Below are 26,925 nucleotides of genomic sequence, written 5' to 3' on the forward strand. Positions count from 1 at the left end.
TGCCAGTCTACATTTTATATCCTCTCTACTTCGACCATCATCAGTTATTTTGCTCCCCAAATAGCAAAACTCCTTTACTACTTTAAGTGTCTCATTTCCTAATCTAATTCCCTCAGCATCACCAGACTTAATTCGACTACATTCTATTATCCTCGTTTTGCTTTTGTTGATGTTCATTTTATATCCTTCTTTCAAGACACTGTCCATTCCGTTCAACTGCTCTTCCAAGGGTATACTCTTAATTATATATGCTTTTCCACTTGGTTATACATTAAGTTTGTGGTTACTAGTGTACCGTGTAAACCAATACCAACACCTGAAAAATGAACATTAATGTGGAGCAAAATCTCTCTGACTTCTGCTACGGACTTTAGACCCAAAACACGACACGAGACACTCTGTGGAGTTCGTAAGGTATATAGAAAAACTGGTGAGAAGTTAAAGTTTTGAGTCCTTCTGTGAGCATGGCTCAGTGGATAGCTCTGGCCTCTTGTGCCACTGTCGGATAATTTGTCACTGATGTTGAAACTGACGAGGTAACTGCACGCCAAGCACTTCTTGACCAGAACAAGAAAATGATGTATACTTGTGTAAAAATCTAACCCGAGTTGAGGGCGCTGCCAGCGCTGGAGAAGGAGTCGTTGCGCGCCAGGGCCTGGTCGCTGGGCGCCGCATCTGACTGCGAGCGTTTCTCCTCGCTGAGCAGCTCGTGCACCAGCTTGTGGGACCGGTCCCCCAACAGCTGCAACATAGGCAACTTACCATTACCCAGTCGTATACAACTGACTCGCGTGTGCAGGAGTTTCTTCTAGCTGAGCAGCTCATGCACCACCATGTGCATACGTTTCCCCAACAGCTGCAACATAAGCACCTCATGATTACCTAGTCATCTACAACTGACTAGTGATAACATTGTGAGCCTCGGTACTCTCCTTGCTGAGCAGCTCATGCAGCCGTTGTTGCGACCACTCACTCAGCGACTGCAACACAAGTAATTCACCATTACCAAGTCATCTACAGCTCACGATAATGATACAGGCGAGAGCGGTTCTCTTCACTGAGCAGCTCGCTCACCAGCTTGCGTGACGGCTGTAACACAAACAGCTCTACATTTAGCAAGTCCTCCGTAAGTGACTCACAGTAATACTGCACATACCGAACATCTTGATCACCGCTTTATGCTACTGCTCCGTCAGCAACTAACAAAGGATGCTCCCCATCGCACCCCCCTCAGATTTTGTTATAAGTTGGCACAGTGGATGGGCCTTGAAAAACTGAACACAGATCAATCGAGAAAACAGGAAGAAGTTGTGTGGACCTACGAAAAAAATAAGCAAAATATACAAACTGAGTAGTCCATGCGCAAGATAGGCAACATCAAGGATAGTGTGAGCTCAGGAGCGCCGTGGTCCCGTGGCTAGCGTGAGCAGCTGCTTCAAGTCCTTGGTTCAAGTCATCCCTCCAGTGAAAAGTTTACTTTCTTTAATTTAGCAAAGTTATGATCCGTCCGTTCGTTCATTGACGTCTCTGTTCACTGTAATAAGTTTAGTGTCTATATTTTGCGACCGCACCGCAAAACCGTGCGATTAGTAGACGAAAGGACGTGCGTCTCCAATGGGAACCGAAAACATTTGATCGCAAGGTCATAGGTCAACCGATTCCTCCACAGGACAACACGCCTGATATATTCTATACGACAATGGTGACGGCATGTGCGTCACATGACAGGAATATGTTGTCAACCCACCTAACTTGTACACCTGGCCAATGGGTAAAAAGATTCTTCTACCTTGGCCGATTTAGGTTTTCTTGTGGATGTGATAATCACTCCCAAAAAAGTGATCGCTTCGGACGGACGGACGGACAGATAATAAATGTCTGAAAATAAAACATTAAACTTAACCACGGGACCACGGCGCTTATGATCTAACACTATCCTTGATGTTGCCTATCTTGCGCATGGACTACTCAGTTTGTATATTTTGCTTATTTTTTCGTAGTTCCACACAACTTCTTCCTGTTTTCTCGATTGATCTGTGTTCATTTTTTCAAGGCCTATCCACTGTGCCAACTTATAACTAAACCTGAGGGGGGTGCGATGGGGAGGTTCCCTTGTAAGCAACTAACCCTCACCAAGTCACACATAAAAGACACACGCTAATAATGCGCGTGTAGGAGCTTTTCCCCGTAGAGCAGCTCTTGCACTAGACAGTACGACCGCAGATATGCAACAGCAGCACTGAAACTAGCCAATATCAAGTCGTCTACAGCTCGTTCTTGATAATATCACATATACAGGGTGTATCATAATTAATAACGTAAACGCATACAGTTGAAAGTACATCATACGAGAAGCAAAAAAGTCTCAGTAAACACGGGGTCGAAAATGCATACCTTAAGAGATACGAGCAATCTTTCATCTTCGATACTGTGAAGCAAATCTCTTCTACTGCAAGCTCTTTCCTTTCCACATTTTGGGAAGCTGTAGTATGGACCAAAACAAGAAAAAATGTCCGGTAAACATTTGCTCTAAAATGCATACCTCAAGAGGTATGAGCAATTGCTCATTAGAAGAGTTGTGTTTCCGAGTAGCGAAGGTGAGCATGTGCTCATAGCTCTTGAGGTATGCATTTTAAAACACATGTTTACTGGACAATTTTTTCTTGTTTTCTGTCCATACTACTAATTCGCAAAATGTGGAAAGCGAAGAGCTTGCAGTAGAAGACATCTGCTTCACAGAATCGAAGATGAAAAAGTGCTCGTGACTCTTAAGGTATGCATTTTAGACCCTTTGTTTAGTGAGACTTTTTTGCTCCTAGTATCGTATACTTTCAACTGTATGCGTTTACGCCATTAATTATGATACACCCCGTATTTTGATTTAGACTAACGTGTGGTATGTTGCTAATTATGATACAAATCTAAGATAGGAAGCGTGTAAGCAGTTTTAATCATCGATAACGAAGTCTTTCGCGACGGCATTGTTGTATAAAACATGAGCTTTCGACGATTTCCACCGTTGTCATCGTCAGGAGCAACTGGCTGTCAACATTGCTGCTGTGGAGACCTTATATATCCCAAACACGGCTTCTGATTCGTCAGTAGTTACGTCATGCCGTCGCAGATGGCGTCACCTGCACAGACGTTGACACCATCTGCGACAGCACGACGTAACTACCGACCAATGAGAAGACGTCTTTGGGCTGCATAAGGTCACCACAGCTGGACTATCCAGAAGAAATTTACACAATAATAAGTGAAATATAGTTTACACTATTTCACGAGATTTATTATTTATCGATGTTACTGTGTTTCACTTTCTTATAGTCCATGAAGCTCTTTTGTTTTTATCGAGAAGGATACCTGGATTTAAATTTTTTTAATGTTTATTGTTTTATAATTTTTGTGTTGATATTATGTACTGCATTTTAAATTTGATAATGTCTATTATTCAATAAGTTTAGAGTTGCTATCATTATAGAACGTTTTAGTACCCCTAAATTGGAAAAGAGCATCATCTTGTATGGTATGAGTGTTAGGCCTGAAAGGCAAGTTAAACTCTAGGTAGTTTTGGACATGTTTTTCTTCCTTTTCATGGTAGCAAGTTCATCTACAATCCAGTCACAATCCTGGTTCTTGTGTCACATAGTGTAATTAGTGACTCGTATTAAAATCACAATATTAAAAATTGTATTTGCATATGGTTCAAATGGTTAAAATGGCTCTGAGCACTATGGGACTCAACATCTTAGGTCATAAGTCCTCTAGAACTTAGAACTACTTAAACCTAACTAACCTAAGGACATCACACACACCCCTGCCCGAGGCAGGATTCGAACCTGCGACCGTAGCAGCCTCGCGGTTCCGGACTGCAGCGCCAGAACCGCACGGCCATCGCGGCCGGCTGTATTTGTATAATCTGAAAACTTCTCCGATTCCAAAGTGTTATGAACTTCTAATTCAGTTCATATAAACAGAACGGCAAGAAAAATTAAAGCATTGGTCGCCTTTTTTCTGTTTGCTAACGTTAGTTTTGTTTGAAAGAAAGTGCTGGTACTGATGAACAATTTTCAGTAACTGCTTAAGTGAAAATTTTTAAATATGGCTGCCGAAGTGTTGAATCAGAAACAATACTACTTGCTCCTATACTGATTTTAAGTACAAATTACGCTGATAAAAATAAATACTGATTCATTGTAAATTTCGGGATCAATGAAATGAATTTGCTCCTTCAGAGCTTAGCGATCAGAGATTCGTAGTTACAGTATTGATTGCATAGGGCTGATCATAAGGTGAGTTAAAACCAGCTCTCGTCCTGTTCTTGCAGAGGACAACTATATTACTGACAGCTATAAACAAGTTATCAGCAACTATAACGAACGCAGGCAATGACAAACGGAGTAAAGTGTATTTATGTTTGTGTCAGATATACTATCGAATCCTTGTATCCACAAGTTACTTTGGGATTTACTAGTCGATAGCTTTGCTTAACAGTAGACCAATTTAGGACACACATGATTTAATATTCATACAATTTGCTAGTATTATCACGGTTGTCAACATACATGATCTAGTCACATTAATATGACCACCTACCAGAAGTCTGAATAACCAATTTTTTGTAGTGCGAACGTGCAGGAAGATAGTCATTGAGGTCCTGGAAGTCACCAACAGGGAAGTGGAGCCATGTCGACTCCAGTGCCGTGGCCAGCTAGTTTTCTCGGCTGAGGATCCACACAGATTATTGACTAGATTTACAGTAAATCCGGATGGCTTAGTAGCCAGGGGAGTATGATAGCCTCATCCTGGAGCTTTTCGAACCTCGCAAATACACTGCAAGCGGTGTGATACGTTGTATTGTCTTGCTGGTAGATGCCATCGTGCCAAGGAAAACATAAACTTTATCTAGGGATGGACATGATCCCCAAGGATAGAGGCATACTTCTGTTGATCGATTGTGACTCCTAAAACGACGAGATCACCCAGGGAATGCCATAAAAACATTCCTCAGGTCATAACACTTCCTTGTCGTTGCATGGTGTTTGGAGCCTAAAACGTAAATCATCTGAAAAGACCACCTGCCGCCACTTATTGAACATCGAATAGCGGTATTGGTGTGAAAATCCAGCCTATATCGCCGATGGACAGCAGTCAGCATTGGTGCAGGAATCAGGTAAGTGCTATGGAAGCCCATATGCAGCAACGTTCCCTGAACGGTCGCTGAGGGGACACTGTTTGTAGCTACCTCCTTCGTGTGGGCGGTCAGTCCTCAACATTTGCATATCTATTCGCCCGTACACATTTCTTCAGTTGTCATGCACCCCTATCAAGTAAGGGCTGTGGTGCACCGCTGTCACCACAGATCGGTTTTGTATAGCACCATTTTGCCATGGTGGCACACTATCATTTTACATATTTAGTCGTTTCAGAAATGCTTCCACTCCAGGTCCGAAAGCCAACGATCATGCCCTTCTGGACGTGAGATAATGCCCTCCATTTCTGCATTCAGACCATGACTGCACTGTTGTCTGTGTTCCCCAGACACATTTTATATACCTTCCACTGCTAGTGCTGCCAATTGCCGTCTGTGAGTGGCCAATGCACACTGACGTCGACCATAGGCGGTGGTCATCAATGTGACTGCACTGTCTAGTAACATTACTTATACCCCACTGAATGGTAGACCAAATCATTTATACACTCATGGAAAAAAAAATTTCAACACCAAAAAATATTTAATGTAGAGTAATGTAATTTCGGAAATACATTTATCTAGGTAACATACAGGGTGGTCGGAAATTCCCGTTACAAACTTCTAGGACATATAGAGAGTAGTGAGTACATAACATTTTGAATAGGAACCCGTGTCCGGAAATGTATCGTTTCCGTTCTACGACAGTTTCAATGCAAATGATTGTCTCATCCACACCCACTTGAGGAATGTACTTAGGCGTGACCCTGTACAATTGTTGCAATCCATTTGAAAAGAATACTGACTCCTTCCGTTATTACTTACGCATTTGCATTACAACTTACACCTTATGGTTTACATTAGTCGACAACAAGACCCCAGCATCTACGGCACCAGCCGCAACGTACCGATGCATTACAACAACGGCTCGATGTGGTGACCACCAACGTTGTTACACACATTGTACCTCCGAAGCATGTTCTGGTACTCTCTCTCCTTCTCACCTGGTGTCTCTTCAATGTTTGTGCAGCGACCAGAACTCGTGCCAGGAGATCTTCCTCTGTCTCTACAGGTGAGTCATAAATTAGGCTCTTCATACGACCCCACAAGATGTAGTCCATAGGGGTTAAATCCGGCGATCGTGGCGGCCACGTGGTTGGCCACCACGGCCTATCCATCTTTCACCATACCGTCTGTTGAGATGTCTCCGGACAGCCAGTGAAAAGTGAGGTGGTGCTCCATCATGCTGAAACCACATTTCCTGGCGGACATTCAATGGCACAGCTTCCAAGAACGGGTCCATTACGTGTCGTAGGAAGACTAAGTATGCTGGACCCGTGAGCTTGGATGGAAGGAGGTATGGTCCAATCACATCATCGTCCAGAATACCTGCCCACACGTTAATTCCAAACCTGTCTTGAAATCCCTGAACATGGGTGGCATGAGGGTTTTCTTCCGTCCAGTCATGGCTATTTCGAACATCCAGAACACAATCCCTTGTGAACTTACATTCATCTGTGAAGAGAACTCGACGTGGAAGCAGGGGCACGTCGATGCAATGGTGCAGAAATCATATGCAGAAGGCGACGCGTTGTGGAAAGTCTGCTGGACCCATAGCCTGTAACCTTTGAAAGTGGTACGGATGTAATTGTTGCTCATGTAGGACGTCCAAGACGGTACTGTGACTAACAGCCATTGCACGCGCAATTGTTCGCGAACTCGTTGATGGGCTATCTTCAATGCGACACAGTGCACCTTCTTCGAATTCGGGAGTGCGGCATCGCAGTGGAGCACCACAGACCTGCCTCCTCATGGTGAAGATACATGTTTCTCGTAGCCGTTATATAACTTGGGCAAACAGTTTGTGCAATGGAGTGTGACGGTGTGGAAAACGTTCGTGATACTGCTGGTTAGCAGCTCTTCCGTTAACTCCATATTCGCCATGCACAAGGAGCATGTCTGTGTATTCCGCAAACGTGTACTGCACCATGCTTCCTCTATCGGTGATGCACAGGTATTGACTCGGTCTCACAGTAAAGCGAGCAATAAGTGACATCTGGGGTTCGTTTGACGTAGTACATGTCATCGTGTCTACACTGTTGCATACCAGGACAGGGAACTCTGAGACGTTTCTCTTGCTCTAAGAAAACGTTGACGCGGTACACATCTGAATTGAAACTGTCGTAGAACGGAAACGATACGATTCCGGACATGGGTTCCTATTCAAAATGTTCTGTACTCACTATCCTCTACATGTCCTAGAAGTTTTTAACGGGAATTTCCGACCACCCTGTATATCCAAAACCCACAACCGCCTCTGACTCCTCAAACTCCTCTCTGGCCAGGCATGGGGGTTGCACCCCTCTACCATCCTCCACACCTACAAATCCTTAATCCGTCCCATCCTCTGTTATGCCAGTCTTGCCTGGATATCTGCTCCCCCCAAATTCTATAAGTCCCTCCAGATCCTTGAGCGTCATGCACTCCGCCTCGCCCCCATGTGGATCCTGTATGACCTCATTTCTTTCCCCCATCTGCTCCTACTCCTCGAACATATCCGCATACTCTACACCTCCCGCCGCCTTGATCCCCCTCACCCCCTGGTTGCTCCTCTCCTCTCCTCTCCCATCCCTACCCCCTGTCACGTCTTTACTGTTGTTTCCCCCCTACCCTCCACCTCTACACCCTTCCTCTCCTTTCCCAAGGTGGCTTCCATCAACTCCCCCTCCCGAATGATGCCCTCTCTCCCTCCATTTATCCCTCCTATCAACTCTGATCCTCACCCTCCCTCCATTCCTCCATCCTTTTCCTGGGCTCCCTCTCCCACCTTCCATCCTCTTTTTTCCCCGCCTACCCTCTCTCTGTCCCCCTTCTCTCCCTCGAGTCCTTTTGCATTTCCCTCCTCTGCCTTTTCCCATTCCCTCTCGCCTCTGCCCTGCCCCTCTCCCCCCCCCCCCCCTTATGAGTCCTCTACCACTCTACCAACTTCATTCCCCCCCCCTTTCGTTTTTCCTCTCCTCCCTCCTTATTTTTTCCCTCATCTGTCCAGGTCCCCCCCCCCCCCCATCTGCCGTTTGGCTATGGTGTGTCATCCTTGTGCCAACATTTTAGTGCAGTGTTGTGTGTCTTTTCCGAAGTTTTGCGAACGGAAATCATGCTGTCGCTGGGTGTGATTTTTATATCTCTTGTGAACAGAAACCAGACTGTCACCATGTTTTTTAATTGTCTGTCTACTATTTTACCTGTCTGCTTCCTGTGTATTTTATTAGCATTGCGAACACTTTGTTTTATGTTTTAACTTTCCACAATTTTCCGCCGTTTCACAATTTAAGTCACCGTTTTATCGCCTGCTTTCATTGTTTCTTATCTTCTTCTTACGTTACAAAAAACCTGTAGGCTGAAGAGTAGCGTACTAAGCTGCTGTCAGCCCACCCCTTTAGGGGGGAATCGAAATTCGATGGGAGACATGTCGTCTCCGAATAACTGCTGCAACCTACTTCTTTATGAATCTGCTTACTGTGTTCGTCTCTTGATCCCCCTGTAAGTATTTTAGCCGCTCACATTTCCCTTCAATACTAAACCGGTGATTCCTTGATATCTCAGAATGTGTCCTGTCAACCGATCCCTTCTTTTGGTCAAGCTGTGCCACAAATATCTTGTCTCCCCAGTTCTATTAAGTACTTCTTCATTAGTTAATTTTCTACATTCTTCTGTAGCACCACATTTCGAAAGTTTCTATTGTCTTTTTATCTAAACTCTTTATCGTCCATGTTTCACTTCCATACATGGCTACACTCCAGACAAATATCTTGAGGAAAGACTTCCTGACACCTAAATCCATATTCGATGTTAACAAATTTCTCTTCTTCACAAACGCTTGCTTTCCTTGTCATTGCCACTTGCGTTTTATTCCCTCTCTGCTTGGGCCATTATCATTTATTTTGCTACCCAAATAGCAAAACTCATCTTCTACTTTAAGTTGTCTCGTTTACTGATCTGATGCGTCATGGACCTGGCCGTCGGGGGGGGGGGGGGGGGGGTGGCTTGCGTGCCTCAGCAATACAGTTATACAGTTAGCCTTACCGTAGGTGCAATCACAACGGAGGGATATCTCTTTGAGAGACGAGACGAAGTGAGGTAGCAGCCTACTCAGTAGTTGCAGGTGCTACAGTTGGGATGTTTGATCTGGCCTTGTAACGTCAATCAAAACAGCCTTGCTGTGCACGTACTGCGAATGGCTGAAAGCAAGGGCTACAGCCTTAATTTTCCCCGACGGCATGCATCTCTTCTATTGTTTTAGTAACTGTTGCGAAATAATAAGATACGCTTACATGCGATTTGTTGCCAGATAAAAGAAAAGACTGATATCAAATGTGTAATTGTGAACCTTCACTTACAAACTGATGGGTTTGCCTGAATACTGTAATTCATTGAGAAGATTAAAGGAGATCTTTCTACATCAGTGAATCATGAAAACTTCGTACTTTGAAGGCTCTAAGAGAGAAATAAACTGAAATTGTCAAAGGAATCCCACTTTCATGTATTTGTACATAAACACTATCTGATTAAAAGTATCCGGACACGGCTTTGTAGGGCAGAATTGACTTGTTTCCACTCATCTACTGTTCAGTGGCACCTTACACCACCACAAATGTCGCTTAGCACTGACTACAGAAACGACTGATTTATGAGGAGCTGTTCGACCACTGTACCGCATTCCATTTGACTTCCTACACACAGTCGTTGAGCTAAGTGGATTGCTGAATTTCACGAGTGATTCCTTCCGTAGATTTTACACACTCTGCTACGAACCATGTGTCGCCTTTTTAACGTCTACGAAAAGACCATAAATCGCGGTGACTTCAGTGTAATTATTATCTTTGTAGAAGTGTCATCGCTTATTTCTTTCAGGTACCTACTGTAGGCGTTCTTTCCGTGTATGGGCAAAGCTCTATCGAGCTATGTTACTTGGTAGTGGCATATCATGCGAAAGCTACTTTTGTTCTTATGTTTGCACGCCAGTGTATTAAAATATTTTAAGACATGGTCATACATTAATAGAAGTACTCTCCGCCACACAATGTAAGGTGGCTTGCGGAATATAGATGTAGATTTATTGTTATTACTGTGTAATGAGAGGCGTCTGTGGCATGTTAAAAGTAGTGGTGATGGTCAGTTAGATTTCAGAGGGAGAACCGAATCCCAGATCCGCAAACTTTCTATGGTCGATAGCCTGTGGACTATAGTAGCTTCCTGCGCATGACCAATAACAGGTAATCAAGAATTACTGACGTTGATATGTCTGTGAAGAAGAGGTAGCAAAGATCTGAAATTTAGCATTGCGGTTTATCTCTCCTCGTAAACGGAAATTATCCTCCCTTACCTCCGGGGGGAGGGCTATGCATATCCGTAGGGAGAAAATGAGCTGTGGAAATGTTATAAGAGTAGAATTCCCAGATTTACCTGAAGTTGAAAGGGAAAAGAATGGTAAATTATTCCAGGCACACCGGGCGATAGGACTGATTCCCTACATCGTCATCTAAACGAAAATATTCGTTCCAATTATAATGGATTTCGTTTTACACTACTGGCCATTAAAATTGCTACACCACGAAGATGACGTGCTACAGACGCGAAATTTAACCGACAGGAAGAAGATGCTGTGATATGCAAATGATTAGCTTTTCAGAGCATTCACACAAGGTTGGCGCCGGTGGCGAGACCTACAACGTGCTAACATGAGGAATGCTTCCAACCGATTTCTCATACACAAACAGCAGTTGACCGGCGTTGCATGGTAAAACGTTGTTGTGATGCCTCGTGAAAGAAGGAGAAATGCGTATCATCACGTTTGCGAGTTTGATAAAGGTCGGACCGTAGCCTATCGCGATTGCGGTTTATCGCGTCGTGACATTGCTGCTCGCGTTGGTCGAGATCCAATGACTGTTAGCAGAATATGGAATCGATGTGTTCAGGAGGGTAATACGGAACGCCGTGCTGGATCCCAACGGCCTCGTATCACTAGCAGTCGAGATGACAGGCATCTTATCCGCATGGCTGTAACGGATCGTGCAGGCACTTCTCGATCCCTGAGACAACAGATGGGGACATTTGGAAGACAACAACCATCTGCACGAACAGTTCGACGACGTTTGCAGCAGCGTGGACTATCAACTCGAAGACCATGGCTGCGGTTACCCTTGACGCTGCGTCACAGACAGGAACGCCTGCGATGGTGTACTCAACGACGAACCTGGGTGCACGAATGGCAAAACGTCATTTTTTCGGATGAAAAAAGGTTCTGTTTACAGCATCATGATGGTCGCATCCGTGTTTGGCGACATCGCGGTGAACGCACATTGGAAGCGTGTATTCGTCATCGCCATACTGGCGTATCAGGCAGCATGATGGTATGGGGTGCCACTGGTTACACCTCTAGGTCATCTCTTGCCACCTGCACATACTGCCATGGCTGGCAGATACCGAGACTCCAGGCATCATCTGTCGAAGCCATATACACATGGCCCAAAGCACCACGTGCTTGAAAAAATGGGCAGGCCACAACAGCAACCCACAGATGTGTATTCACGTCATATGACAACAGTAGCACATCGTTCTGTGTACACGCCAGAATGTAGCAAGTGCCATGAGAGGCACCCACATCACCTGCCAGCAGCGCTCACATCCAATCACGGCACTGTGAGTATGTCAATATGTTTAGTCTGGACGTTACTGACACACATCTGCGCATCATGTGGCCCTGAATGGAGATCCTTCTGCTGGATTACTGAAGAATTTGATAAACCACTTTCGACCAGCATTCGTTAACACTCCTGGCTCAACACTGGATGTGCCCCACAGCTCGTCTGTTGACAGCATTCTTCAGCAGCAGCCTGCAGCACCACCCAGAACTCTGACCACATGTCGATACAGTGTGGCCTAGAATTCCAACCAAAACACTGTCCAGTCTACACCCATCCAAGCCAGACACCAACCCAGGACACCAGCCATAACATTATCTAGGACACTGACTTGACACTGACAAAGAATACTGAGCTAGACTTCAGTGAGAGACTTTATGAACGAGATTGAGGGAGTAAAATTGTTAAAGCTTTCGTGGCCACTTGTTGACCAATTGTCTGTTGGTTTCTTACTCAGGTTCTCCGGCCAAAGTTTGTTTGATGATTTTTCTGATGTTTCGCCAGTACGATTGCCTGGCATTGTCAAAGCTTCACCCTCCATTGATGGCAGTGGACTGGAGTCGAGCTCGTGTCCACTGACATTATTCCAACGTAGACTTTTCCACATGTACGTGGTATGCAGTATATTCTCAACATTGCAAGTGGGCTCCTTTTTTCCTTTGCTGATCTGAGACACTCTTTCACCTTCTTTGTCAGTTTATAAATAGCATTTATACCATGTTTGCCATGTACACATAATCTGTGGCCGCGAGCTCGACTCCAGTCCACCACTAGCATTGCAGGTGAAGCTTTGAAACTGCCAGCCTCTCGTGCTGGGGAAACGTCAGAAAAAATCATGGCTGAAGAACTTGAGAAGCGAACAGGCAATTTCTCTACAGTGAGAGACTTTGTCAGTCTACGAGATGTGGCTATTAGTTTCTGTTACACGTTAGAATGGTGAACATTTCATTTATTTGTTGACCAATAAAGGTATTTCTTTCATTATAACCTGTGGACTGACTTTATTACATACTATCCTGTTCATGCCATAAGGACCGAGACATAAAAAATTGTGATGATAATAGTTTGGCCCTGCAATTATCGCATCTCTCCATATCCATCGGAACTATGTCTTCTGTAGCTTTTCCAGTTATGGGGTTAGCAGTATGTATAGCAAAATTTAAACTGTCAGTGTTTAATTCCGGTTTTATTGGAAAACTGTTTATTTGTAACGTGAAACAGAGGGGCGTTAGAGTAGTAAAAATAAAAAAAGAAGGTAATTTAGCGGCAGAAACTGCAACTTCATAAAAAAAGGTAAAATTAAGAAAACTAAAACAAAAACATATCAAATGCTTCAGTACTTCGATGAGCTTATATAAAAAATGCTTCTGTTATTCATAGGCAACTGTCGCACTTATCAGTAACAACAGGAGACTTTTTCCTTTGTTCATGATGAAGAACATTCATTTCAGTACAAAATAACAACAGCAGTTATACAGATTTTTTATGTTTGTGCATGAAAACTATACTTTCATCAATAGTAACTGCTTTGGTTACATAAAAGCACAGAAGTTACCCGCTCAGTTTATTTTAATTAGTTATAAAATGAAATTTATATTTTATAAGGATATAAAACTCTCAATGGTCTACTACTGAACGGTATGCAGTTCTAATTATGTGTAAAACAAGCAAAAAACAAAGAGAAGTCGTCGGCTCCCATTTTCTCTCTGACATCCATTTGTTTTTCTTTCCCTACCAATGCCATCAATACTATCCGCAATGCTACCATTTACTACGTCATGTGCTGTACCAAAACTACTGAACTGTAGTTTTGGTAGAGCGCAATTCTGTTTACAGCCGCACAATGTCAGCACGAGTTGTCACATTCGGAGGAAGTGATTCAGTATTAATACATAACTGAGCTCTCTATAAAGACAATGTGACTTTCACTGATGTTTATAAAAACTGCAATTTCTCATGCAGTAACTAGAAAACTTCTGATGTTTGTTTACCTTTAATCTTTTTTGGCACAGTCTTAAAGTTCTAAGAAAAGGTTTATCTTAGTGCTTTTTTATATACTTGAAAGGAGAAACAGCATTGGTCGTATTTTTTTGTTTTATTATGCGCAAAATCGATTTTCGGTCACTTAGTGACCATCCTCAGTGCTGTAATATACAATTAAAATTGGTAGGCACTGGTATCAACAAGCGTAGAGCGATACCAGCTTGTTGATACCAGTGCCCACCAATTTTAATTGTATATTACAACACTGAGGATGGTCACTAAGTGACCGAAAATCGATTTTGTGGATAATAAAACAAAAAAATACGACCAATGCTGTTTCTCCTTCCAAGTATATCCATTATCTGGTCGTGGTGCACAGAACACTCCATGGAGTCGCCAATCAATTAGTGCTTTTTGCATGTAAATGAAGGGTCCTGAAAGTGTGATGTATTATACAAAATGTATTTTTAAAATATAGGATGTTGTTTGTATTCTAACTAAAATACTACTTTACACTCTACAGAACACAGCATTTACACTATTTTTCGAGCTCTTTCTCATTCTCTAGAGAAAATACCCACATTAACATTCACAAACACAACCGCACAGATACCCAAATGCTCACACCTCTGACCACGACGAGACTGACTCGATCAGTGTCTCAGTCAGTCTCTCCCCTTCTGCGGGTCTGAGCGTTTGCGTATCTGTGTGTTTGACTGTGAATATGAATGTGTGTACTTTTGCTACAGAAAATACAAGACCTTGAAATCTAATGTAAATAACGTATTTTGTTGGGTATTTCTATGTGCCACACATCAGTGAGCTATAGGTGGGATATTGCCTGTCCTTTATTTTACATATTATTCCATCCAGGAATTTCCATTCTTGTTATAGAAAGCAGTTCTCATGCAACCTGCCGTATGTATGCAATCTGGTGATAGCATAACGTGCTCCGGAGGTAGGCGCTGCTACTTTGTGTAGCCAATGGATAACTGAGAATTACACTGCCTGCACTAATTAACGGAATAATCTAGGCAGAGAGGTGAAAATTGATGTACATATCTGAAATTACATGGGGTTTTATTGAGACCGAAAACGAATGAAAAAACTGGCCAACAGATGGCGGTAGACAACAAAATATCGTGTATGAAATGAGCTGTGTTTAACCATCGAACCGACTCCCGTACGGACGGTATAGTAGTAAGCATCCATGGCGCAGAGAAACAACTGAAAGAGTTGAAAACAAATAAGGCACCAGTTAGGAATGGAATGCCAAATCGATTTTTCAAGGAACACTCTACGGCACTGGCCACTTAATTAGCTTCCATTTATCGCGAATCTTGCCCAGTGCGTAGTTTCTGGCGACTGGAAAAAGCGCAGGTGACTACTACGTATAAGAAGGCAAAAAGGACAGAGCCGCAAAATTACAGACTAATACCCCTACATCGGTTTGCTGCAGAATCCTTGAACACATTCTCAGTTCGAATAAAATAATTTGTTTAAGACCGAGAAGCTTATGTCCACGAATCAGTATGGTTTTAGAAAGCATTGCTCGTGCCAAACTTAGCTTACCCTCTTCTCACATGATATACTGCGAACTATGTATGAAAGGCAACAGGCGGATTCCATATTCCTAGATTTCCGGAAAGCGTTTGACAAAGTGCCCCATTGCATTAGAGAAGTACGAGCATATGGAACAAGTTCACAGTTTTGTGAGTGGCTAGAAGACTTCTTAAGTTATAGAAAGAACCCAATAAATTGTCTTCTACGGCGAGTGTTCATCAGAGGCAAGGGTAACATCAGGAGTGTCCCAGGGAAGTGTGATAGAACCACTGTTATTCTCTATAAACATATATGATTTGGCGCACAGGGTGGGCAGCAATCTGCGTAAGGTGTCGAAGTTGAATGACTCTAGGGGGATACAAGATGAATTGGGTTAGGTTAGGTTAGGTTAGGTTACGTTACGTTATGTTAGGTTGGGTTACAATATTACTAGTTGGTAGGATGAATGGCATTTAGCTCTAAATCTAGAAAAATGTAAATTAATGCGGATGAAGAGGAAAGACAAATCCGTAATGTTCAGATACAGTGTTACTAATGTCATGCTTGAAATAGTGACATCGTTTAATTAACTGGGCATGAAGTTGCAAAGCGATACGAAATGTATCGAACGTATGAGGATTGAGGTATTAAAGGGGAAAGGTCGACTTCGATTTATTGGGAGACTTCAAGGAAAGTATGCTTCATCCGCAGAGGAGGCTTCATACAGGACGCTAGTGCGACGTATTCTTGAGTACTAGTCGAGGGTTTGGGATCTGTACCAGGTACAATTGAACAAAGAGATTGAAGCAATTCAAAGGCAGGCTGAAAGATTTGTTACTGGTAGCTTCGAACAATATGCAAGTGTTACATAGATGCTTTGGGATCTCAAATGGGAATATTTCTTTTCGAGGAGCACTATTGAGAAAATTTAGAGAACCAGCATTTGAAGCTGACTGAGGATCGATTCTACTGCCCCCCCCCCCCTCCCCCCCCACATACATTGTGCGTAAAGAACACGAAGATAATATACGAGAAATTAGGACTCATACAAAGGCATATAGACAGTAGTTTTTCACTCATTCTATTTGCGAGTGGAACAGGATAGGAAATGGCTAGGAGTACCTTCCGCCACACATCGTAAGGTGGATCGTGTAGTATCGATGTAGATGTAGATGTAGGTATAGATATAGAGAGGCCCCCACATACATTGTGCGTAAGGAACACGAAGATAAGTGGAACAGGAAAGGAAATGGCTAGTAGTACCATCCGCCACATGTTGTAAGGTGAATTGTGGGGTATCGATATAGATATGGGTGTAGACATGGAGTCAGATCACTTCTGGCCTGCTGGAAGGTACGATTTGTGTGCGGTATCACGTTTCAGCAATACGTGTAAGACATCTCTTGTGAGTAGTAGCATAATGACGGTACTGGATCAATAAACATCAAATTGGTATCAAGTGGATTATGCAAATAAATTGAACTGATTCAGTATTTACCTCTACTGCACACCCACACAATTATATTGCGGGCTTCCCACACAGGCACATTCCCATGCCCCTTTGCCCCCTTTTGGGAAATACTTGCCCCACCCCTTTCCATAAACCCTACATAGAAAAAAACGGTAAATTCATATTTTAGTGTTAAACCAACCTAACTCGTCGCCATTTCTAGGACGTCACCCACCCCCCCACCACAACCCATCCAACCCGGCAAATTGTGGAAAAATCGCTCAGTCAGTGTCTGACTGTTGGACTGGGAGAATCTCATGACAGTAGGCTAATACACCGTCAATCACATTGCGTTAAAAAATTTTAGGCACTTGGATACAGCTTAAACAATTTTTTTGGATATTGTTTATTTAAAAAGTTTGCAGGAGTCAAGGTAGTGCAGAATTGTTTAAATAAACAATCTACAGGGATGAATTTCACGCAGTCTTTTTATTTCTAACATCACAATACAGTTCCAAATTGTTTGTATTGCATAACTGGTGTTCCAATCAAAACTAGTAATATACAGAATCGAACTCTACATAGAGCGTTTCTATCACCTAAAATTCGAAATAAATATATAAATATCTCTAAAACCCTACGCAGGGCGCTCACCACATTTCGAGTTTTAGCTGCTTGTTTGGAGGCACAGTCAGAGAGAGAAAAATTCTGAGTCCTACAGCTGCTGTTGTGTTCATAACTTTTCTGAAAAGCTGAGGAGGCTTAGTTCATATTTGTTGCGGGAGTCAGGGATGATAAGGCTCTTATTTTTTATTTTCATCCCTTTTTAAAACATGCTGGTGTCTTAGTACAGTCAGGAAAATCAGAACAATTACATATCTAAAAGCTCATGACATAATTCTAAAGGCACAACAGACTGTGAAAAAGAAAACACAGGTACACAGCAGATCAGGTGTCTAAAAGATTCTCCTGGAGTCCGAAGCACTGTCATTCATAAGAGAAAAATGGCTGGAATTTTGGGTGAATTTTCGATGTCCTACAGCTGCTGATATGGAGATGCTCTGAAGCCAAAATTGTGGGTGTGGGACAGAATGCCACCAATCAGAAGAAGAGTAAGCTGATCTTCATGAACTTGTCTCTGAACTCTCGAGCAATGAAGACATCACGTGAGTCTCTATTGTGATGGAACATTCTGTAGATACCATTTTCCTGCCGCTGTCTTGTTCGAATCAATCTGCAGAGACTCCTATGTCTTCCACAAAGGATTTCTTGTGACTCCCTGCCATCATGCAACTTCCTGTGAATGGAGCATCCTGATTGTTTTTTACTGAATTTTATCTCTAAATTGCTGCTACCGCTTTGGGAACACTATCCACCATTTTCTACAGACAGACAAATTACGAGAATTTCAGCGGAAAACTTTTTTGTATAGATCGAAAAACATACAGAAGTCATATTGCCCTGACACTGCAAAAGTGGTTCACAGATCATGAAAGATGGAAAATATCGCCATCGACACTTCGTCAGTTATACTGTTTTGCTACTATCGAGGAAAGCTTGAATTTCACTGAGTGAAAACGATCTCCAACCGGGCTATATCATCACAAACGATTGTACCACCATATCATAACGTTGTAGTAAACACAAATCGTATCTTACACCATACAAAATCATCTGCATCCTACATACAGCTATTGACCGCCAGACACTTATACCGTAAAGACACACAGATCCCAAAAAACATAAGGAGATGTACCATATATAGTCGAACCAACGAAGTCAGTCTGTCATCCACCGCAGCCAACGGTCATGAGGTAACTGCCCCTACACGAGCTGGCATGATGCACTATCACGGCGCCCTCCGCTGACCACGACCACTCTCTAAATTGGAATACAAAGGCTGGGCTGGTACCCCTGCCACAAAAGCGTCCGGTAACGAAATTGTTTCCGGTCTGGCCTATTTCTGCCGTGTTTTCTGCAACGAGCTGTGACCATCTCCATACTCATGGATTACAAGAGAATTTACTTTCTGAGCACTGTCGCTTAGAAATGCTCTGGCAATCAGAAATTAGTATACTGATTTAAAAACCTATATCAGCTCTATATCAGATTTTACACGCCAAAAATCACGTTGGTATGACATTTTTATGCTGAAATCATCGAGTAGCATACGAAAAGTTTCATAAGTTTGTGTATTTTCACATGGTTTGCCGGAATTTCATATTACACAGTACTGGTCTCGATATCAACCACACAGCAGCAACCCACCGATCACTGTCACTATAATTCCGAAGATAAAGAATGGAAATTATACTTCTAGAAAACTGCAGCTTCAGCAATATCATTATGTCAGACATGCTGCAAGCAAAATAGTAACTACAAACGTATTTCGTCTGCGAAGATTTGTACATGAAAATTCGAAACTGAAGTAAACCGGTAGTTCCACCAGTATTTTTTTACTGATGTGGAATGGTAGTACAAACAGTCAACTAGTCGTTTTACATGGGTGGGGAGTAATTCCCCAGGGCAAACACTCGCCATATTGAAAATTTTAAAATTTTCATAAAAGAATCGTAGAATACTCGCAACACAAGCGACTACGAAGGCTTCCCAACACATTCTGACTATTTGTTCGCTATTCACGTGCCCAGAAGGTGGCATGATTAGGTTAACTGAAACCCCGCTCCTGACTGACCAGTTCGGGAAGCTCAGGGGTACCCTGTGCCTTAAGACGGAAATGCCCATTCAATTCAGCCACCGGCTATCTCCGCCAAGCATTGTCGTCCTTGGAAACCATCCACGTATTTATCTGTTTAATTACAATTAAATATTACGATATCGCCAACAATTTGGTGGCATTTGACAATGAGCAAGGTATTTGAAATATTTCCACCACGACTGTGGCTCTGGAAATACCAATTTCCAAAGTAAATCTATATCCTCCTTATGACTGAACATGATTTTCCATGTAAAATCATTCATACCTTTTATGGCTATCGATGCACTGAAATAACAATTTCCCATGTCAAATCTGCACATCCCTTTTGAACGGACATAGTCGTTTCTCTCCTCATGCCAGAATACTGATCACGGTAATATTATGATCCAGCTGCATAACATTGCTGAAAAGTAGCATGATTATCATTAATAGGTGTATGGCGGCCGAAAAATTATGGTGTGTACACACTCATACCAGCTGGATATCGTTTCGCAAGGCCTACCATAATTTCCCAGTAGCGAAACACAACCACCCCATCATCATTATTGCATATTTACCTAGGAATGAAGAGTGTAATTACAATAAAAAGCCTTCCCGTCTTTTATTTATGTTTCGTACGGTCTTGCCCAATAAATGGTATTTGCCAGAGCAGGCACAATTGATATCCACAACCAAGTTATAGATCCATGCTAATTCTCTCTAAACCTGGTCACATCACAACAGGAGTGTTTCATAATCATAAGACTGTCTAGTCTACCATCCATCACTGATTAGATAGAGAACTACCACAAAGATAATAATATCACACGAAGGTACAGGAGGTATTTCGCAACACTGCATGTGGACTACACAAAGAAATTAAGAACCATAAAATATAAAATTCTGCCGATACCAAATGACGGTCTATAAATATCGTATTGCAAACTTCCTAATCTGCTTTATCGTATTCCTATGATCATCATGCCACAGATACGACAGTGTAATGGTGTCAGGATGGTCACTGGCGGCACACAGCCCCCCCCCCCCCCCATCTCTCTCTCATCGTTATATTTGTATCATCCAACAGAATAAAACTAGGATGTATAGAAACTTCACTAACGTCACCCGGTACAGAACTGAGTAATATATTACCACGTCTCTCTTCTCCAGTATATTGAAGTCAGATCATGTGTGTTGACATCGAGCATGTTAAGTATATACGTATTGGTCCAATTGGAGCAGGTTAGCTGTGATGGAAATCGCTTCCATGGGCCTGCCTAAAGTTTTGTCACTTGCACTGGAGTCAGACCATATTACACATGCTATCAGTGACAATGGAGGGTTCTTATGTTGCTGTTACATAATCAGTTCGATACATTGATTTTTGCTGTAACAAATCGAAGCGGTGTGTGACTACAGTTAAGTACACATCCATACAATTTGTTTTTCTACCTTGACTTGGAGGTTTGTCTTAGGTACTAAACTGACAAAAACACGTTCCTATCCATTGACTCTCTAAGAAATCTGAACGTAGCTTGGTGTAAAATAAGCTGCCACCACAACACATAGAGTGGTTGAAATAAAGGATAGAGGCCTGATTCTTATTGACAAAAAAAAGGGGGAAAACATCTAAATATATGGAAACTGGAAGTTTTGCGGCATTGTGGAGCGTTTCCAAACAGCTATTCAAACGTGATGACCTCTACATATACTCTCATTTTCCACAGTAACAGGGCAGCAGATGTCTCAGTGTTCTGTTTTCGAAGAGACCCAGGGCATTGATTTCTCATATTGGTGGTGCACATTGCACCCAGGTATGTGATCACTGTTTAGGTGTCCTGGATGGTGTTCATCATGACCCTCCAAATCGTTGGACGTTGCATCTTTAATTTTTATGACTTACGATGCAAAACAGCATATGAAACAGTGGGGTATTCTGCAGGACATAATTTTTGTACTCCTCACTGTAGATGGATATTTCCTACACTAAGAAACAGTATTTTTGTCATTTGATGTAGGCAGTTTAACAGGGTTCAAAATATGTTCACATGTATATGACCATCTCATAGTAATGGAGGGGGTGGTTTGGCAGTGATACAAAAATTGTGAACTGTGCTGCAATGTCATTGGCTGTTGCAGCAGGGGATCGACGTGATGAGACGTTTTGTTGACGTGACAACTCTTCGAGAATGGTGGTATGGACCTTGAGTAATTGAGTAAATTGCGGGGAAATTAAGGAAAACCTTGTAATATCAGGAAAAATGACGGAAAAGACGTAAAGTTTATGAAAATACGGCGAAAACTGTGTAGGGATGAATATACGTACATGCTTGCTTGAGTGTATGAAAGTCCTTCCGTTCCTCCACTGATCGAATTGAAAACTTATGGTGTATACTGTCCATGCTCTATGGGCTTAATTCATGCACATACACCATTTCTCCACATGTTGTTATGCACCGTAAGTCATAAAAATTAAAGATGCAATATACAAGGGTTTGGGGGGATGGGGGGGGGGGGGGGGGTGGGAGCCGTGATGAATACCTACTAGGACATCACAACAGTGATCACATACCTGGGGGCAATGTGGTGTACCACCAATATGAGAAACCAGTACTCTGGGTCTCTTAGGAATGCGATAAAGGGGATTAGGACATGTACAGGGGGATATGTATAGATTTTCATTTGGCATCGATGACTTGTATATTTTATGCTTCTAAGTTTCTTTATGTAATCCATGTATACGCTACATGATTGTGAACTTCCTCCTGTAAGTTAGTGTACTGTCTTTATCTTTGTGGTACCTCTATATCTCATCAGTGATGGATGGTAGACTTGACAGCCTTCTGACTATGAAACACTACTGTTGTAATGTGATCGGGTTTCGAGAGAATTAGCATGTTTCTGTCTGCTCTGACAAATGCCATCTATCGGGAAATAACGTACTTAACATAAAAAAGCGAGGGATTTTTAATTGTAATTACACTTTTGATTCCTAGACAAATATGTAATAACGACAATGGGGCAGTTGTGTTTTGCTATTGGGAAGCTATGGTAGGCCTTGCGAAACGATACCCATCTGGTGTCAGAGTGTACACAAGGTAATTTTTCGGATGCCATATACATATAAATGATAATTATGCTATTTGTCAGGAATGTTATGCAGTTGGATCGTAATGCTGCTGTGATTAGTTTTGTGGTATGTGCAGAGAAAATGTCTACATCCGTTCGTAAGGGAGGTATAGATTTGACGTGGAAAACTGCGATTCCAGTGCATCGATAGCTGTAAGAGATATGAGTGATTTTACGTGGAAAATTATGTTCAGTGATAAGGAGGATATAGATTTACATCGGAAATTGATATTTCAAGAGCCACAGTCGAGGAGAGGCTATTTGCAGTACTGCGCTCATTGTCGAATGTCAACCATTTGCGGTACAGGGTGCTTGGAGGTGGTAGCTGGTGGCTGGGACGGGTGGACATTTCCGGCTTAAAGAGCGGGTCAAAAAAATGGTTCAAATGGCTCTGAGCACTATGGAACTCAACTGCTGTGGTCATAAGTCCCCTAGAACTTAGAAATACTTAAACTGAACTAACCTAAGGACATCACACACATCCATGCCCGAGGCAGGATTCGAACCTGCGACCGCAGCGGTCGTGCGGTTCCAGAATGTAACGCCTTTAACCGCTCGGCCACTCCGGCCGGCAAAGAGCGGGTCACCAATGGGCTTTCTAAGCCGATGATTCGGAGAATGTGGATGCAGTTAACCCAACACTGTCGCCTTCTGGACGAATGAATACCGGACTAATAGTCGGTATGTGTCGGGCAGCCTTCGTGATGGCGTGTGTTGCGAGAATTCTGCGATTGTTATGTGTAAATTTCAGAAGATTCAATATGGCGAATGTTTACGGTGGAGAATTACTTTCCTCCCATGGAAACTGAACAGATGACTGTTTGTACTACGACTCTACATATTTTTAGTTTTTATTTGATTGAGAAAACGTAGATTGCGATATGTTGTTTGCCTCTAGATGGTGAAACACAGGTCGATGAGACATTTGCTGCTTTTCTAGAAATGAAAAACACATACAATTATGACCTCAGTTGACTTTTTGACGTATAAAATCGAATATTGCAGCTAATATCGGTTTCAAATTCGGTAAATTTATTGACTAATGACGAAGCATTTCTCAGCGACATATCACAGATCTATGCTACTCGATGATATATAGCTGATATCTATTTCGAGGTCGGTAAATTAATGTCTAAGTGACAAAGCATTTATCATCGACAGTATTCAGAAAGTAAATGTTCTTGTAAACCCAGAGTATGGAGATGGTCACAATTCGTTGCAGAAAACACGGCAGAAACAGGCCAGACCGGAAACAGTACCGTTATCGGACGCTTTTCTGTCTGGGGGAGCAGCCCAGCTTTTGTATTCCAATTTAGAGAGTGGTCGTGGTCAGCGGAGGGCGCCGTGATCGTGCATCATGCCAGCGTGGGTAGGGGCATTTGCCCCATGACCGTTGGCTGCAGTGAATGACCGACTGACTTTGTAGGTGTGACTATATATATATAGAGCATGTCCTTATGTTTTTTGGGACCTGTGTGTCTTTCCGGTATACGTATAAGTGACTGACGGTCAATAGCTGTATGCAGGATGCAGATGATTTTGTATGGTGCAAGATACGATTTGTATTTACTACAACGTTATGATATGATGGTACAATCGTTTGTGGTGATATAGCGTGGTTGGAGATGGGTTTCACGCCGGAAAATTCCACCTTTCCTCGACAGTAGCAGAGCAGTATAAGTCATGAAGTGTCGTTGACGATATTTTCCATATTTCGTGATCTATAGACCACTTTTCCAGTGTCAGGGCAATATGACTTCAGTATGTTTGTCGATCTATACAAAATAGTTTTTCGCTGAACTTCTCGTAATTGATACAACTGTAGAAAGTGATGGACAGTGTCCCACACCAGTAGCAGCAATTTAGAGTTTAAATTCAGTAAGAATCAATAAGGATGCTCCATTCACAGGGAGTTGCATGATGGCAGGGAGTCACAAGAAATCCTTTGTGGGGGACATAGGAATCTCTACAGATTGGTTCGATCAAGCCAGGGGCAAGCAAATTGTATCTACAGAATGTTCCGTCACAATAGAGAGTCACGTGAAGTCTTCATTGCTCAAGTGTTCAGAGACACGTCCAGGCATTCCAGGCTCCTCTACTTCTGACGGGTGGCATGCTGTCCCCCACACACCATTGTGGCTGTAGAACATCGAAAATTCACCGAAAATTCCAGCCATTTTTTTCTTATGTATGACAGTGCTTCGGATTCTAGGAGAATCTTTCAGATGTCGATCTGCTGTGTGTCTGTGTTTTTATTTTTCACAATCTGTTGTGGATTTCGAATTATGTAATGAGCTTTTAGATACATAATTGTTCTGATTTTCCTGTCTGTGCTTAGACACCAGTGTGCTTCGAAAAGTGAGAAAATAAAAAATAAGATCGTTATCATCCCTGACTCTAGCAACAAATATATACTAAGCCTCCTCAGCGTTTCAGAAAAGTGATGAACACTAGAGCAGCTGTAGGACTCAGAAATTTTTCTCTCTCTGACCATGCCTCGCAACAAGCGACTAAAACTTGAAATGTGATGAACATCTTAGGTAGAGTAGCAAAGATATTTATTTATTTATTTCGATGTAGAGTTTGAATCTGTATGTTACTAGTTTCGAGTGGTACTGTGAATTTTATTTGCAGCAGTTAAGTGGTATCGTCAGTTTGGAAGTGTATTGTGATTTTAGAAATAAATAAACTGCGTGAAATCCAACCCTGCAGATTGTTTAAGTAAATGATATTCTGCACTGCCTTGGCTCCTGCAAATTGTTTAAATAAACAATATCCAAAAAATTGTTTAAACAATATTCTAATGCCTTAAAGTTTTAATGCAATGTGATTGACAGTGTATTAGCCTACTGTCATGAGCTTCTCAAGTCCAACAGTCAAATGACTGAGGGATATTTCCCGCCATTTTCAGCAGTGGGAGGGTTGATGGGGTTGGGTTATGTCATAGGAGTTGGGGCAGTTCAGTTGGTGGTAGTGGTCCAGTTGTGCCTGCCAGGTGAGTCTCATGACGTCATCAGAGGGGTGGGGGTAATTAATTGACAATTTAATTAATGTATATCAGTTTGATATAAATGGTCCCAGTACCACTGTTACCCTACTACTCTTGTGGACATCGATTGGTGAGAATCGCTCGCTGAAACGCCACATCCGTCATGCTTGGCCTCCGAAGTCTCCAGATCTCAGTCCGTGTGGTTATTGGTTGTAGTGTTACCTGACGTCGTAAGTCTACAGCGATCGTCCGACACGCCTGGGGATGCTAAAAGACAACATATCATGGTACTGTATAACTGTATCTATTGATATACTGCACCGTGCTGTTCATAACATTGTAATTCGACTACAGGTGTTAGCAATGAATAACGGTCGGCATGCAGAGCATTTGTTATATGGAAGATCGTCTTTGCTAAAAATCTGTTGTATGGTAATCACTGATTTTGTATCACATGAAGTGCTATCTGTTCGTTATTTGGTGCATTTTTTTGGTTTCAATAAAACTCCATGTGTGTTTCAAACATGTGTATCAATTTTTACCTCTCTACCTACATTTTTCTACGAAGTATTGCATTTTCAAATGTTAACAGGCTTTTGGGTCAGCCTGACAATACTATCAGTGCCCATATAATTCGATCCTGTGACGGTACTGGCTTTAGAATTTTGGACCTGGGTTATGAGCTGGAGAATTGTAGGACTGCCTTGATAGATTAGGCGTGCACTACACAAATGAAGCAACTAGTCGGGTACCAGAGTACTTATAGATTGCACATAATTTTTTTTAGGTTAGACGATAATTTGAGGCTCTCGCGATCAACGATCGTCAGTCGATAAGCAGAGAGCAAAAGCAGACCCCTGTAGAAAGAAAAGACATTGAGATGGTAAAAAGGTTCGTAGTAAACTGTCGAAGCATTATTAATGTTCCCAAATTTAATATCCTCTAGGAGAGCTGTCGTGCTCAAATTATTCTCGGAACCGAGAGCTGGCTAAAACCGTAATTCGAAAGCTCCGAAATATTTAGCGAGGCATGGTACGTATATCGGAAAAACTGATTAGGTGCCATAGGAGGGAGAAAATTGATTGCAGTCGACAAAAATATTGCGTCTATGGAAGAGAATGGTGTCTGTCTACGAAATTATCTGGGCGTACTCGAATTAATTATCGGAAGTTTTTACCGACCACGTGATTCCGCCGTGACGTTTTCAAATAGTTCAAAGAAAGCCTACGATCAGTAGCGCCA

At 42.4% G+C, this 26,925-nt stretch overlaps 1 protein-coding gene across 1 annotated transcript in view; it reads right to left on the reverse strand.

Annotated features, from left to right (window-relative positions):
• The window catches only part of LOC124722659 (rho GTPase-activating protein 45-like), a 699,512-nt gene that overhangs the window by 28,053 nt on the left and 644,534 nt on the right, over positions 1-26,925 (reverse strand). Inside the window, exons 18-19 of the mRNA XM_047247804.1 lie at positions 844-856; positions 604-742 (exon numbers count right to left, since the gene is read on the reverse strand). Coding sequence (XP_047103760.1) covers positions 604-742; positions 844-856 — 152 coding nt within the window. The remainder of the gene's footprint in view (positions 1-603; positions 743-843; positions 857-26,925) is intronic.

This window comes from Schistocerca piceifrons, chromosome X (genome assembly GCF_021461385.2).
Source record: "Schistocerca piceifrons isolate TAMUIC-IGC-003096 chromosome X, iqSchPice1.1, whole genome shotgun sequence".
Taxonomy (NCBI): domain Eukaryota; kingdom Metazoa; phylum Arthropoda; class Insecta; order Orthoptera; family Acrididae; genus Schistocerca; species Schistocerca piceifrons.